This window comes from Magnolia sinica, chromosome 8, assembly GCF_029962835.1.
Source record: "Magnolia sinica isolate HGM2019 chromosome 8, MsV1, whole genome shotgun sequence".
Taxonomy (NCBI): domain Eukaryota; kingdom Viridiplantae; phylum Streptophyta; class Magnoliopsida; order Magnoliales; family Magnoliaceae; genus Magnolia; species Magnolia sinica.
Window position 1 is genome coordinate 15,033,123 of NC_080580.1, and position 12,708 is coordinate 15,045,830.

Genomic DNA, 12,708 nt, shown 5'->3' on the forward strand with positions numbered 1-12,708 from the left:
GAAATTTTTTCAAGCTCAAAAAGTCAGCATGACTCGACTCGAACTCAATTTCGAACCGAGTCGAATCAAGCTTTTTCGAGCCGAGTCGAGCGAGCTAACCGAGCTAACTCTGCTCTTGTACAGCCCTGCATAGCATTGCATACACCCCATCCAGCAGGGGACGCGGATTTCCTGCGAAAGCCTTTCACAGGAAGTTCCTGCGCAAGGTTGTTTGGTGGGGCCCACCACCATGTTTCTGAGAAATATACTCCGTTTATCCGTTTTGTGAGCTCATTTTAGTACAAAAGAAAAAAAATGAGGTGGATACAAGGCTCAAGTGGGCCACACGAGAGTAAACAGTGGAGATTCGGTGAGAACCGTTGAAACATTCTTATGACCATAAAAACTTTGTTTCAGGCTAATTAATTTTGTATTTTCACTTCATCCCTGTGGTAATGACCTTATGAACGGTTTGGATGGCATATAAACATCAAGGTGGACCCCAAGAAGGTTTCAACGGTAGGCATTTCTTTTCCCAATTTTCCCTCTGGTGTGGTCAACTTTAGTCTTGGATCCAACTCATTTTTGGTCACTTGTCCTAAAATTAGCTCCCCAAATGGATGAACGGAATATATTTCCCAGAAACATGGTGGTGGGCCCCACCCAGCATCCTTGTGCAGGAACTTCCTGCGAAAGGCTTTCGCAGGAAATCCGCGTCCTCCAGCAGGACCCCTAACTGTGGGGCTCACTGTATGTGCCTTAAATCCACACCGACTAACCATTTTGACAGCTCAGTTTTAGTGCATGATCCCACCCCATCCAGCAGTACCCCTAACTGTGGGGCTCACTGTATGTGCCTTAAATCCACACCGACCAACCATTTTGACAGCTCATTTTAGTGCATGATCCCAAAAATGAAGCTGACCCAAATCTTAGGTGGACCACCACATGAAACACTCGTGTTGAATCCTCACCATTAAAAACTTCATGGATTCCATCAGAATATTTATTTGCTATCCAACATGTTGACAAGGTCACAAATACCTGGATGAAGAGACCACACAAATATCATCTTGATCCAAAGCTTTTGTGGCCCACAATCAGTTTTTAATGATCAATTACCACGGTTTCGTGTACTATGGTCCATCTGAGATTTGGATCTGCTTCATTTTTTGTATCATGTCCTAAAATGAGCTTGCAATACCGATGGAGCGGAATGGAGGAAGTCACATACATCACGGTGGGCCCCATGGTCGGGGGTCGCACCCACCTTAGTGGATCCAGGGATCCACCTAAGCCACGCCCCAAACACATCATGCCAGTGAAAGTGTTGTGCGTATCAGGGGTCCAGCTCCACAGTGAAAAGCAACGATTCCCCTCGCTCGAAATAAGGATTTTGCCCTTTTCATGGGACTCCTGATGGCTGGTGACCCCAACACCAGCCACCCAGCTGATGTCAAAGCTCTGTGAGCCCCATCATGACATGTGTTTTACCCACGCTGTCCACTCATTTGCCAGCTCATTTTAAGGCATGGGCCCAAAACTGAAGCAGATCCAAAGATCAAGTGGACCACCCCACAAAAAACAATGAGGATTGAACACTTAACATTAAAAACTTCATGGATCTAGCTGATATTTGTGTTGTCCCTTCATTGTCTGCGTGAAATAGACCTTGTGGACAGGCCAGATAACAAATAAACATCATTGTAGGACCTAGGAAGGTTTCAATGGTGGACATCATTCTCCCCACTGTTTCCTGTGGTGTGGTCCACTAGAGTTTTGGATCTGCCTGATTTTTAAGCTCAGACCCTAAAATGAGCTGGCAAAAATGGGTGGACAGAATGGATAAAACACATGCATCATAGTGGGACTCACATAGCTTTGACACCAGCTAGTTGACTGGTTGTTTGGGTCACTAGTGTCCTTTCACTGCGGGCTGTGGGCCCACGTCTGATACGGGCACATGGCACAAATTGCTTTTTCATTGGCATGATGTCCTCACCAAACATGTCCACTCTGGCCCTCTGCCTTCCCCCGTTCTGTTGGCTTTCGTCTGGATGTTCTCTTTCGTCTGAACTCGTTGCCTGTCTCTTTTTCTTAACCCACTCATCTCTTCTCTATCCAAAGCCAGAGAGGTGGTACTGCAGTGCTGGAATGTCTTTTAAATTCCTGTGAACTATCAGTCCTGAAGAACTTCACAGATTTTCAATCACAGATATTACCACATCTTGGGACGAAAGAGAAAATGCAATGACATATACCTCAATACATCAACAAAAAACCACTTTCTCTTCACACGCATACAACAATGAGGCACAAGTGCAAGATATGGGATCATTCATCAGGTGTGTGTGCTAGCCAAAAAAAAAAAAAAAAGCAGGCCAGTGGTCATGGGGTGGGAGCATATGTATGAATAAGGAACCGTTGGTCAAAAGACACCTGTGCAAAACACCACATTCCGTGTACACATCTGAGCTACTATCGATGATAAGCAGACTTGCCAAGCTGCTGGGGGCAGAGCACATGAAGTGGGGCACCACCTGATGAACAAGCTATATCTTGCAAATGTGTGCGCCAGAGACACATCAAAATGGAATTAACAGCAAAGGGCAATGCAAGCTGCAAGAATTCCATTACAAAACAACCATGTGGTCTAGCTCAAAGCTAAAAAGAAGAGATTTTCTTCTAAGCAATCTGAATTGGATGATTACATAGTAAACTGTTGAAGAAATGAAAGAAGAGACTCATTCTCAAGCAATCTTACTGAAGGCAAGCCCAAGAATTGATTCTGCAAGAACCAGTTTCAGGACCCAAAAAAGAACATATAGAAGCACACATCTCACACACAATCAAACCTATGAGTTGCTATGACTCACCACACACTCGCCGAGATATTTAATATACAAAGAGAAGAGAGGAAAAGCGTCATGGTACTAACCCAAGATCCTTGAAGTACTCATGCTCAAGCGCATTCCGGGCGGTAATTCTTCTGCTTGGTTCCAAGAAAAGCATTTTCTGGTAATTATGGACACAACAATAAAAAATGAAACGAGCTTTTCAGGAAATAAGCAAAATACATCTCCTCTGGAATTAAATAAGTAGAATAAACTCTCTACAAGTGGTGCTCATGGTCAATGATATACTCTAGACCACTGGTCTGTCGGTCCCACTATGAGTGGACCCTGGCCCCAAAATATCTCCTAGATAGGAAAAACCTAACCTTTCCACTTGAGGCCTGGAATAGACCATATGAGACTCAGCTGAAAAAAGGGTGCATCTTCCAGTCTGGGTGATTTTTATGGGAATGGTCCATGATGGGTTTCAACAGATCAGTGGTCTGGAACACTAAAGCATGGCCCCCACTGGTCTGGATCTAGTCCCAGCATCTATTTCAAGGTTATTCATAAAATAACCGTGAAGCTTATCTAGGGCATTGTTGTTTATAAATATACAAAAAACCAAGAGAACAAAACTTAAACTTACAGAAAGAAGATCTATTCCAGCCGGTTCAAGATCTGGGACCACAGTTGCCAAATCCTACAAAGAAGATTCTGGTACCATCAGGAATTCATCAAAAATTCTAGTATGATCTACAGATTCAAATCTCTTGATTATACTGTATACTACTACACTTTCTTCAATATATTTAAAAATACCAGTAGAAGTGTCCAAGTAAATAACCACCAATGTCAATACCTTAGAAGGCCACTTGGGAAAGGCAGACTTGAAGTCTGGTAAGGCAGTCACTCCTGGCCAGGTTTCTTCATTTGGTGTACCCAAAACTCTTCAAAGAAAAGAAAAAAAAAAAACCAGTGAAGGGTTTATGCAATAAAAAGAGCAGGGGCTTAAAACAAGCTGGCCTAAGGTCTGTCAAGCTGGCTAGACTGTAATTGCAAGTGTCAGCCAGTTGAGATGAGCCAGGGCTGGATGGATAGCCATGCTGGGATCAAGCTACCCTTTCTGTATCTTTTTCTATTGAGGCTACACCCAAGGCCGAGTCCAAGCCTGTTTGTGACTGTTTGGGCTAGATCTGGAAAAACAAACGGGAGAGGCATGGGACCTGCCCTGGACCAGCATATTGACAGCCCTAAAGACGGGAATCAGAAGAGGTGATATTATTTTTCAAGCATCAGCGTAACTACCACACCTGAAAATCTTGAACAGTTCATCAATCTCAGAATCTCCAGGGAACAATGGCCGCTGGTTCACCATTTCAGCAAAGATACATCCCACTGACCACACGTCAACGGGAGTGGAGTAATGACGGGACCCAAGGAGGATTTCCGGTGCCCTGTACCACAGCGTTACCACCTGAAAAGAGCTTGCAAGGGGTACAACTAAGAAATAATAGAGTAATTGCAGTTGAAAACTATTCTGCATGCGATGAGGAACTAAATTAACGGTAATAGGACCCACAAAAATAATCAGCGAAATCTATGCTTTTGTTCTGTAAGACAAGTGGCCAATTTTTTTGCCAACAACTATGGTTGCAAGGCCCGTGGATTTCAATAACGGTTTTGGAATATGACTCGCCGGGAGACCAAAACCGGTACAACTCATCCTGACTTGTTCTGTTTTTGTTACTTCAGTCCTGTTTCGGTCTGGTGACTTATTTCATTGCCCACTGAAAATGGGACAACTTGGCCAAGTCAACTTAGTTCTGATATTTGGAACCATGGTGAGGAGCTAAAATCCAACTTACAAAATTAACAAAAACCAGGAATGCTCAAGATGATGGTACGAAGATACCTCATGAGTGAACGTGCGGACAGGAATACCAAATGCCCTAGCTAATCCAAAGTCTGCAAGCTTCAGCGAATTAGTGCGTCGATCTATCAGCAAATTCTGAGGTTTCAAATCTCGGTGAAGAACCCTATGAGAATGGCAGTAAGCAATACCCCGAAGAATCTGATACAGAAATGTCTGCCAAAAGAAAGAAAGAAAGAAAGGGAAAAAAAAAAGGCCATAAGGTCATGAGGTCAACTGTTACTACTCCAAAGAATCACGACTACCAGTTTCAGTTATGACACTGCAGGGTGAAACAACCAAACACTCTCAACTGTGAGAAGGGCGAATAGATTTCCATGCATAACCATTTAATGATGAGGAAATATCAGGTATTCAGCCCAAGGATATGCACAGGGGACTTAGGTTTTCAGCTTACAAGTGAGGCCCATTGGTTCAGTGACCTGTACAACTAGTCTGTAGGTTGCCACCATGGAAAGACCATTTGCCAAAAATCCCCAGACTGGAAGATTCTAGAGGCTAATCATATGGTCCTTTTAACAATTGAATTGGGACAGCTGCTGTATTTTTCTTCTTAATATATGGCACAAACTGAAAAGTTGGGATCCAATTCAAGAGATTTTTGGGACATGGTTCATCCACCATAAGGCAGTTAGGATTGCCCAATGTGTTTGGGTGTTGCATAAATCAAATAGCAAAAGCATCATTTATTTTTATTTTTATTTTTTTTTATAAGAAACAAAGAGGATTTCATCAAAGAAAACTAAAACCAACAATACAGAACCTAGCAGACAGGACCACTCTCACAGGCAAGATACAAATAAAAGCATCTCGATTTTGTGTGTGATTACAATGACAATTTGAGAATCAACAATTTGAGAATCAGACCATGAACCGAAGCCGAAACAGGATAGTGATCTGGTGATCAGCAATCCAACCACCATAGGAAGGAAATTAAAAATAAAAATAAAATAAAATAAAAACTCCACAGCTCAGATCCAGCAGGCATCGATGGCAACCAGATGGAGAATAGCCTTGATCAACCAACAAAATCACTAGGAAGCAGGCAACACCATTTTCCTCTGCATATCTCTTTCTCACTTTCTAGATCAAATATATTCAGGCTTTTTTGGGGCATAGTCCATCCACCATGGGGCAGCCCAACAGACCAATTGTCTAGATTGTTGAACCTTGAGCCCACTAGTACAAATAAAAAACATGAGTATATGGAGCTCAAGTCGAGGATCCTATAATTCCTCTATAGTGTCAAGGGTTGAGGCACCATATGCTGATATTTATCACCATCACCAATCAATCAACCAAAAATACAACAGTTATTTCAAAATCCCAAACCATTGAGATTCCCTAATGATCATGAGGGATCATTTCTTTGACCAACCAGATGGTTCAAAAAAGAGCGTGTAATTCTATGGTGAGTTGCTCAAGGGCTACTCTCATACCAACAAGGGTCCTCTGCTGAACCCAGAAATGAGGCCAATCCTCCCTCCCTCCCTCCCTCTCTTTTTCCTTAGGCTTCTACAGTAAGACAAGACTTCACGTATTTATCCTCTTTTCAATTTATTCTTCATTTTCTTCTGCAATTGAGTGATTGACAACTTTTGGAGCACATGAACGTGGAGATTCCTCAGGCTTCTGTAGTAAGACAAGACTTCATATATTTATCCTCTTTTCAATTTATTCTTCATTCTCTTCTGCAATAGGAGTGATTGACAACTTTCGGAGCACATGGATGTGGAGATTGATCATGTATTGGATATCTATTCTAATCCCTTTCGCTAGATTTCAATTCCATCTTTTGCTACATTTGTCTAGGCATCCATGGAGAACATTTTCCCTGAAACCTTTGGCAGTCATAGCAGTCGTCCCAGCCATAGAAGAAATCCATTTAAATCAGAGTCTTAGACAGAGTAAAGCAGAAGCAAATAATATGACCCATGCTAACTATTTAAAGTTCAGCACAGGTTAAGATGATTTATATTACAAGTCAATTGGATATCAACGTTAATCTGTTGGTAGAACCTGTTTTCCATAGCATGCTCTGCTTATTGTCTTTCTTCAGAAGGTTTTTCACATGAATTCGAGGACTCTCCACACATTAAAATTCCATCTTCTTCATCTGCTCAAGATGGAGCAATCAGGAGAAAAGTTATCCCTATAATTGCAAGAAGAGTGAGCGAATTGACAGCCAGTTCACATGCAGGAGAGGGGAAGCATCAGTTTCAAAATGTCAGAAGGTATAAAGAACTAGGAAGCAGGAGCAAGCGCACAGGTTCCAAGCAGGAGTGGCTCCTAGATATAAGACTCCTGCAACCAAAGCTATAAACATATATAAACAATAGGAAGTGCCTCCAAGGTACGAGATTCCTGCAACTAGGCCTATACTGTTTAGAATCAGAAGTTTTCAATTTCATATTACAGACATAACAAGGTGCCAAATTTTGAGGCTATTTCATTTACAATGCTGGTTGCAAGTTGCAATTAAAAGTTACAAAAGAAGGGGGGAAAGGCAAAAAGAAAAAGGAAAGAAAAAGTCAAAAACTTGAAAAACTCTAAGTCATAATTTTGCATGTTGAGTTCTTCACCTTGACTAGCATATTTCCCTCCAAGAAAAACATGGCAACATCTGCCAAACTGCAGCCTATTTACATTATTCAGCTGAGTTACAAAATACTTGTATAGCTCTTTCAAGGATAAATCACCTTTGAAAACCAATGATCCTTTAAGAAATTACTCAGTTTTACTTCCCATCAGCTATGTCATTATTTTACTAAAACAGATTCTCCCTGCTAACATTTTTCTTTAAAATAATCATGTTTCTTGAGCGTAAATTGTAAGACATGATCTGCAGATGACAATGTGGATGAACCCACGAAGTACAGAAAATATCTTTAAGTGTTAATGACTAATAAATTGCGCAATATATAACTCTTTGACAACTGTTAGTGCAATTCAACTACATACCACCAGTGTCTTGCCTCAAGAGTACCTGTCATTAGGTAATAGTGCTTATAATGTGAAAGGTCTGCATTCTTCTATGTCAATTTACTAGCAGAAATTATTTATGCGTGCAGTAAAACTGAATGTACTGATGTCAGAATCCAGGGACCACTTCAGCCTTCTTTTCTAAATTTTTTAAACATGCTACAGAAGTTAACCAATTATCTTAAAAGGCACCATTTCAAAACAGTTCCCCCATTAACATACAATCTCTTGCTCGGAGGAAGAAAAGAAAGAGAAAGAAAGTTGCTATTATCGGGACAGGTTTCCTAGATCAAGTCTACCAGAGGGAAAAGTAACTATTAAATCCTATTCATGTTTGAAGATTACAAAAATCACAACTAATTTTTTAACATAGCATGCATGAAGCTTCGAAGGAAGGAAAGATCTCACCTACTTTTATTAAACGTGGATCCTTAGAAAGTTCTGGGCAAGAATCCATGTGCTTCTTCAAGTCCAGGTCTAGATACTCAAAAACCAAATACAAGCGTTTATCACTGTGCACCACGTCTTGCAGCCTGTTATGATTAATAGAACCACCATTTATTGTTCAGGGAAGTCATGCACTATAAAACATCATCAACCTAACACTTCACAAAAAAAAAAAAAAATCTTGCAGCCCAAAACATGCAAATAGATAACAGAGAGAAGCCACAGGTACTCAAGGACCAGCTAATGGCTGTGTCCCAACTACACAATCAGCATCTAAAACTCTGCAAAAAGTAATATTCTACAAAGAGTAAGAGCCAAGATATTCAATAACGGTAAAGGTGATCATAACAGCCACCGTGAAAGCTGTTACTTTACAGGCCATAAAGGTCCATTTTTTTAGAATAAAAAATTTTTTAAAAAAAATACTGAAAATCCCAAAAATTGAGAGGATTCCAAATATGTATTATTTTCTAGTTTTGAACATGCTTATGATGGTGTAACGGCCATTCTTTGGTAAAAATGTTGTCTCAGGTTCTCTAATGATTGTATTAACCTGACAGGCTTAGATTGACTCTGATTTGGAGGGTCGCTTGAATGCCCAAAATTCATGCACTCTATGGCATTAATGCCATTAATGTATATCCTTAAAGCATTTGACATCATTTCTCAAGTAATTTTAAGAAATTTTGAAACTAAATTTAGATGAATAGTGTTGTCGATTTGAAAGACTACTCAAATGCCTAATCTTGAATTCACGGAATCTATGGCTCTCACCCTACTAATGCATATCAGCAAGCATTTGAAATAACTCCTTCCAAATAATTTAGAAAAAAAAAAATTGAAATTAAATTTGGATGAATAGTGTCACCAATTTCGGAGAGTACTCGAATGCCTCTAAATCGGTCCTGAATTCATGAAATCCATGCCACTCATCCCATTAATGCACATCCATAAGCATTTGACATCATTCTTCCCAAGAAATGTTAAGGAAAAAAAAAATTCTTGAATGATGACAATTTATTGATAAAACCAGCCAACGCCGAAAAAGAATACAAAGAATAAAAGACCCCCCCCCCCCCCAAATCAGTCTGAAATGCGTGCAATCTATGGCACTCATCTCAGTAATCCAAGCAACGCGAAGTTATGCATATTTCATCACCCAACTATTAGATCGATGGACATTTATTGGATGATGAAGAATGAAAAATATCCAATAGTACTATTTCAACAAACACGTGTCCACAAATCATTGATTAGGATCATTCAAACAATTTGATTTTGAGACTGTGACTTAGCAACAACAGGTCCCACAATTAGTTTGAGTTAATATATGCCACATGTAGAATTTCTGAGTGCAAGCGTATCAAACATCATACGCAACCAAAAAATCATTAAATTCCCATTTTAAAACTATAGGATAATATGAAGCCATGTGGCTTCTTGCTAACCTTTTATTTTGAGAAGACAAGAGAGAGACGGAGGGGGGGTGGGAGATGTTGCAAGGGATGAGGAGGAGAAATGACTAAGAAGAAGGGTTTCTCCGGTGGCCAATACACTTTTTTCCTTCTCCAGAAGAAAGGATTTGAGAGAGAGAGAGAGAGAGAGAGAGAGAGAGAGTAGCATTAGACAGTTACAAACCATTACGGTGCTGTAATGGTTGTTATACCCTCGTGGCAATGCTGTAGCAGCCATAACGGACCTTTATAAACAATTCAAAAATGGGGCATTACAATCCTTTATTGCGCAACAAGTTGGACCATTACCATTGTGTAATGGCCGGTTTTTAACCTTGGTAAGAGCATCTGAACAAATTGAAGGAAGAAACCTCACAACATTGCAACTGAATCTTTCAAGCATCATTCATGTCAACCATGAATAATGAGCAAAATGGCAATTCAACTTCTCCAGAGGTTATTCTTTCGATAGCATTGATCATTATCTCAACAAAGAGTAACAAAACAAAATGCAAAAGCATGCTCTGGCTCATTTCCCACAACTTCACTTACTCATAATGCATAGTATAATCACTGACACAGAGAAGAAACAGCACAAAATGGCTGCTTATGCACACATAAAAGGAGCTTTACCAAGCCCATACGTGTGTATAAGGCAGCTCATGTACTAACCACAATGTCCCAGCATGGTACACACGCACGAGATTCAATCCATTCATTGCAGGGGTAACACTATGTAGATGCTCCTGCAAGAATTAGGTCGGTCCACTAGTCAGCTGGGCAACAGTTTATGAAACAAACACATGGCTGAAGTTGTCTTACCATCAAATTGTTTCTACATCCACACACCACCTTCTGAGTGGAATAGATATATTTTTGGGCAAGGACATCTACATTGTCAAACTCACCTGATGGACAGCTTGGATATTTCAGCTGTCAGACACATGGGCACATGCTGTAGATAGAATTACTCATACATGCATGTGGTCATACAGAGCTCCACAAATAGGATATTACTAAGAGCAGCACACAGCAAGCATAAGGGTAAACTGGTTTCCTTTCAAGGAGAGGTTAAATAAAGCAGCACCCAAACTCGATCAACATCAGCTTCACAATCAACCCCAAATATCAGTTAGCAAAAGAAGATGCAGAAGAAAACAATGAGCAACTAAAAAAAAACTACAAGAATGTAATGCTTAGGTGCAGGACCTACACTCCATGTAAAAACAATAAGTTTAGGAGGTTTCCAAGCATTAATCTTAACATAACCCGTTGATATATTTAAGGAGGTCAGCCTAACAACTTCCTTTACTGACACTTGTGAATCAACCAACCTTTATCAGATGAGAAACCCACTAGTTGTTAACTATTGTCCCCTCTTTTTACTATATCTGTTTTCCCAACAAAACTATATTCCTGATGAAAAATGAAACTTCCATATGTAGAAGTTCAAGCTGTCTACATTCTACAAGGAAAAAAGCAACTAGATCATAATTTCACAGGGCATGTATAAACAAAGAAATATCTACCTATTTCATCCAAAAATAGAAGTCTAGAGGGCACAAGTATGACCTGACTATATTGCCGTGCTGCATTTCCTTCAAGAGGGAGATCTCTCTAATCGCAGTACTTGGTACTCCCTCATCTTCCTGCTCCAAGCGGATCTTCTTAAGTGCAATTGTCTCATTCGTCACGCGATCACGAGCCTTGTAAACAACACCATAAGTCCCTTCACCAATCTTCTCAACTTTCTCATACTGCCAAAATTACAAGAATTATTGCCAAATACGATGGGGAAAAAAAAAAAACCTCACGAACTCACTATTGAAAAAATTAAAAAATTTAAAAAAAAAAAAAAAAAAAAAAACAAAACAAAACAAAACAAAAACAAAAAAAGAAGAAGAAAGATTTCAAGATTTTTTTTTTTTTTTTTAAAAAAGGAAATAAACTACAGAGATCTTTTACCTGATCCATTCAATTCAGATCAAACTGTCTCACAAAACAAAGAAGAAACCCTCAATTAGTACTGCAAGATAAGCATATACTCTCAAACAATGCTAACAAAAGTCAAATGCAAACAAGAAAAAATGCAAAAATCAGCACAAACAATTAAATAAGCAAAAAAATACAAGAATTTGCAAGCACGAACAAGAACCAAATGTGCAAATTTACCAAAGGAGGCCAGAAACAACCCCCATTCACAAAACAGCAACTTTTGCGGAAAAACACAGCATCAAACACATATTTTTAGCAGAAGCAAAGAACATCTGCATGTAAACAGGAATGGGAAGAAAAACAAGAAGTAGAAAAAAATCTGCAAAAATCAGTGCAAATCCAAAAACTCGCTTGAACAATCAAAACAAGTAAATTGCCCCAATAATTAATCTTACAAGATAATCACCAAAATGTGACAACCCACAAGAACATCCAAATAAGAATGAATAAACAAAAGCATACAAACATCATGTGTGAGTGTCTACATACATACATACATACATACATATATAGGTCTCAAGTCATAACATCCAACATTACATGTGTGTGTGGCATCCAACCCATCCGACAGGTTGCCCAATCATTCGGATTATCTTGTGCAAAAATCAGCCACATCCACTACCAAATGGACCACGCTTGTATTTTGCTATTTATCAATGGATAAACATTGTTTTCTATGGTGTGGTCCACCTAACGAGTGTATGAGAGTGGAACCAAACTATTCGAGGGGTTGGATGTCACACAAGCATGATAGATTGGAAGTTACTCGCTGGATGGACCATAACTATGGTCCAACAGATTGGACTTGAAACCTTCTCTCATATATATGTTTGAGTGTGTGTAAAGAAAATGCAGATTCAGCTAATCAAAGAAAAGGAAGCAGTTTTAATCACAGAAGGAATGCAAATCAGAAAACGAAGACAAAAACAAACAGAGAAGCACAAATAAAGAAATTTAATAAAAATACAAAAAACCAAGAAAAAAAAATGCAGATCGATAGACCAGAACAGTAAAGCAATTCATTCATACAAAACACGCAGAAGAACACCATCTACATTAATCTTAATCATTCATAAAACTACAA

At 39.5% G+C, this 12,708-nt stretch overlaps 1 protein-coding gene across 3 annotated transcripts; it reads right to left on the reverse strand.

The window, feature by feature from the left end:
* Positions 1-2,575: 2,575 nt before the first annotated feature.
* On the reverse strand, positions 2,576-12,076 carry LOC131252956 (cell division control protein 2 homolog A). Of its 3 annotated transcripts, none has more exons than XM_058253752.1 (9): positions 12,031-12,076; positions 11,595-11,618; positions 11,202-11,386; positions 8,141-8,261; positions 4,729-4,902; positions 4,127-4,290; positions 3,676-3,763; positions 3,463-3,516; positions 2,576-2,994 (listed from the first exon to the last, which is right to left on the reverse strand). In XM_058253752.1, the coding sequence occupies exons 2-9, from the start codon at positions 11,601-11,603 to the stop codon at positions 2,905-2,907; spliced, it is 885 nt and encodes a 294-aa protein (XP_058109735.1). In that variant the 5' UTR covers positions 11,604-11,618; positions 12,031-12,076; the 3' UTR covers positions 2,576-2,904. The 3 variants fall into 3 exon arrangements, with proteins under 3 accessions (XP_058109735.1, XP_058109734.1, XP_058109737.1); XM_058253751.1 differs by having other exon boundaries at positions 12,020-12,061; XM_058253754.1 differs by lacking the exons at positions 11,202-11,386; positions 11,595-11,618; positions 12,031-12,076 and adding an exon at positions 10,302-10,498.
* Between the last annotated feature and the right edge of the window lie 632 nt (positions 12,077-12,708).

Coding starts and splice junctions, on each gene's coding strand:
- LOC131252956 (XM_058253752.1), bottom strand. Junction 4,291..4,728: donor TCCGCACGTTCACTCATGAG/GTATCTTCGTAC, acceptor AGCTCTTTTCAG/GTGGTAACGCTGTGGTACAG. Junction 3,764..4,126: donor GAACTGTTCAAGATTTTCAG/GTGTGGTAGTTA, acceptor TTTTCTTTGAAG/AGTTTTGGGTACACCAAATG.